The sequence below is a fragment of the Tupaia chinensis genome, unplaced genomic scaffold, assembly GCF_000334495.1.
Source record: "Tupaia chinensis unplaced genomic scaffold, TupChi_1.0 Scaffold149964_2, whole genome shotgun sequence".
Lineage (NCBI taxonomy): Eukaryota > Metazoa > Chordata > Mammalia > Scandentia > Tupaiidae > Tupaia > Tupaia belangeri.
Genome location: NW_006209806.1, coordinates 1,680,858 through 1,683,999, shown reverse-complemented (window position 1 = coordinate 1,683,999; position 3,142 = coordinate 1,680,858). Strand labels below are relative to the sequence as shown.

Genomic DNA, 3,142 nt, shown 5'->3' with positions numbered 1-3,142 from the left:
AGAGACCTCTGTGGGCCGGCCTGCGCCTGGACCCCTCCCAGGACCCGCCGCGGCCTGGGTCAGAGCGGGGCCAGGGCAGCAGGCGGCCTTCCCGGCCTGCAGCGGGCCTCTCCCCCGGGATGTGGCCCAGGGCCTAGCCTGGGTGCTGCTGGTCTGCCCAGAGGAATGTGAACTGCGCTAGTGGCCGGGGCAGCGGGGCTCCCCGCGAGGGTGGGGGGTGGAGGGTGGGGCCCGAGCCAGCGGTTGCACAAGCCCGGAGTGGGCCGGTGAGTCACCCGGGAGGGCAGAGGAAGGCAGAGGGTGGGGAGGGGGCGGGCCGGGTCCCCCAGGGCCTCGGCTCTTCTGGGCGCCTCTGCCCATTTGACAGACAGGGAGACTGAGGCCACGAGTGCCCGGGCTGAGCCAGCAGCTGGGCGGCCGCGGTCAACCGGGCAGTCCTGTGTCTGCGGGGCTGGGGGCTCCTTGGGCAGGAAGGGGTGCCTCCTGTGCAGCCCCGCCCTGCCCCGACAGGGCACGCCCATGGTTCTGTTGACCCCAGCCAGGTCGCAGCCGGGTCTTGGCCTCACCCCTTCCTCTGACTCACGGTCCCTGAAGAGCCGGCCCCGCAGGGAGGCAGGGGTGAGGTCGAGGAGGCTGAGGGGCCGGTTCTCGGGTCAGAGGGTCCCCGGCTAGAGCCTGGGCAGTGTGGGGTTCTCACGGCGGGGCCCCTGGGCGGCCCCTCCCACGCCCTCCCCACAGGCCGCTGCCCAGGGGCTGGAGGGGCATGGCCGGCGTGCGCGGTGCTCTGCGGGCATCTCTGTGCGAGAAGCCCGCGCCCGGCAAGAGCAGCGTGGCGGTGCCGGGGTGCAGTGAGCACCTACTGTGTGCTCCCGAGGGGCCGTGGCAGGCGGGCGGTGTCTGGCCAGCGTGCCGTCACCTCCAGGAGGCAGGCTGTGCTTTCCAGCCGCGCCGTTGCACAGACAGGGAAACCGAGGCAGGGCGTGCACGGCCGGGCCTCTTTCCCTCCCCAGCCGCGGCCGCCCCGCTCACCAGCCCTCTCCGTCCCTGGCGGCAGGTCTCGGCGCGGAAGATGGCCAGCGGCGTGGACGGCCCCATCGGGATCCCGTTCCCCGACCACAGCAGCGACATCCTGAGCGGGCTGAACGAGCAGCGGACGCAGGGCCTGCTGTGCGACGTGGTGATCCTGGCGGAGGGCCGCGAGTTCCCCACGCACCGCTCGGTGCTGGCGGCCATAGTTTGCAGCTTTGCCTTCAGGGCAGGCACAGTATAGAACAGCTAAAGTTCTAATAGAAAATCTGTTATCTTTCGGGTCAGAAGAACAGGGGAAAAGGGTCAGGGCTACCAGGGCGACCAGAGAGTGGAAACTCAAAAAAGAGAGAGCCAGAAAACGAAAATTGTAAATGCCACACATACAGGGGGGGGGGTGGAGGCTTCAAAAAATTCATGGAGAATGCATATTATGAAAAAATTATACATGGATTTCGAAAACTTTTTGCGCTAAAGTAAACTCACACTCTAGTTGCAGTTCCCCACAAAATTTTTGAAGTCTATTCTTATAGGCTTCATCTGAGTCTCTGGCAGCACAGTCCATATGTGCTCAGAACAAACTGAAAGCAATCTGGACTGAGAACTGAGCCTTTCTCTGACCGCCAGACACTGGCAAGTTTTCCATTTAAATGTAATTGCTTGCTAACACAAACTTATTAACACTCTTCAGAAAGATATGACAGAATTCTGAATTCTCACAGCATAACATTTACAATATCTAGGATCTTAACTTATTTAACATATGAGCCAGGAAAGTGTGAATTTTTTAAAAAAGACAATAGATCCCTAGATGATCCAGATGTTAAATCCAGCAGATGATCTCGTCCGTGGGCCGCGCGGGGGCGGCCGGCGACAGTGACGAGGAGTCGCGTGCGGACGACAAGGGCGTCATGGATTACTACCTGAAGTACTTCAGCGGCGCCCACGACGGCGACGTCTACCCGGCCTGGTCGCAGAAGGTGGAGAAGAAGATCCGGGCCAAGGCCTTCCAGAAGTGCCCCATCTGCGAGAAGGTCATCCAGGGCGCGGGCAAGCTGCCGCGGCACATCCGCACGCACACCGGCGAGAAGCCCTACGAGTGCAGCATCTGCAAGGTCCGCTTCACCAGGTGAGCGCCGGGCGGCCGCGGCTCCCTCCTCCCTCTGTGCTTTCCGCCCCATCCGCCCCATCCGCGGTGGAGCGCAGCGGCCTGGGAGCTGGCAAGTGTTCGGGAGGGAGGGCAGCACCCTCGGGCTCCGGGCCTGCCCCGAAGCCCTGCCCCGGCGCCCCCGCCTGCCAGGTCCAGGCACTCGGTGCCTGGGTGTTCTAGGCCGACCGGGCCGGGGCTGGACCGCAGTAGCCGCGAGAGGTCTGGCATTTCTGGAGCCGGGCCACCACGGCACCGTGGCCACTTCTCTGGTCACCTCGCTCCTGTAAGGCCGGCTTACTTCTCCCTCTGTGAGCAAGAGGCAGCTGAGGGAAGGCCCCGACGGGGTGACGCCATGGCCGGCCCGGCCCAGCCCCAGCTGCCCCGTGTCGAGGGCGCACTGGCGCACTCGGGGAGGGCCTGGGCTGCGAACCAGGACCCCTCCCGCGTGGGCAACACACAGAGGACTGCTCTGAGGCCCCCTAGTCTCCCACAAGCCTGGGCATCTTGCAGCTTCTGGTCTCCTGGTAGTGCCAGGCCCTGTGTGGGCTCGGGGGACGCAGCAGTGGGGATGGCCCAAGTCCCACCCCGTGTTGGCAGTGGCACTTGAGTTGAGACCCATGGAGGTGACAGAGGGAGCTGCAGGGAAGAGAACTCCAGCAGAGGGAAGGGCCACCGCGAAGGCCCTGAGGCCAGGCTGGGGACAGTTTAGGATCAGGTCTTAGGAGCCCAGGGGGTTGGGGGGCTGGCTGGGCCTCGTGGGCCCTGGGGTGTCCGACCTGTGGGCGAGGGCAGGCAGGGGCCGGCCAGGCCGGTGACTAAGCCTCACCCCTGCCCCCCATCCGCCCTGGGGTTCCCCAGCCACGCCCACTGAGGCTGAAGAAAGAGGCCATTGTCCCCACTTCCCGCCCCCACCCCATGGGGACAGGAACTGCCTGACCCCCTCCCCAGCAGCACCCCGCCCCCTCC

General features: G+C 64.9%; 1 protein-coding gene across 1 annotated transcript in view; it reads left to right on the top strand.

The window, feature by feature from the left end:
• The window catches only part of ZBTB7A (zinc finger and BTB domain containing 7A), a gene marked incomplete at its 3' end in the record, with an annotated part of 11,014 nt that overhangs the window by 4,432 nt on the left and 3,440 nt on the right, over positions 1-3,142 (top strand). The window contains 3 exon segments of the mRNA XM_014585516.2: positions 1,055-1,264; positions 1,863-2,155; positions 2,357-2,459. Coding sequence (XP_014441002.1) covers positions 1,055-1,264; positions 1,863-2,155; positions 2,357-2,459 — 606 coding nt within the window.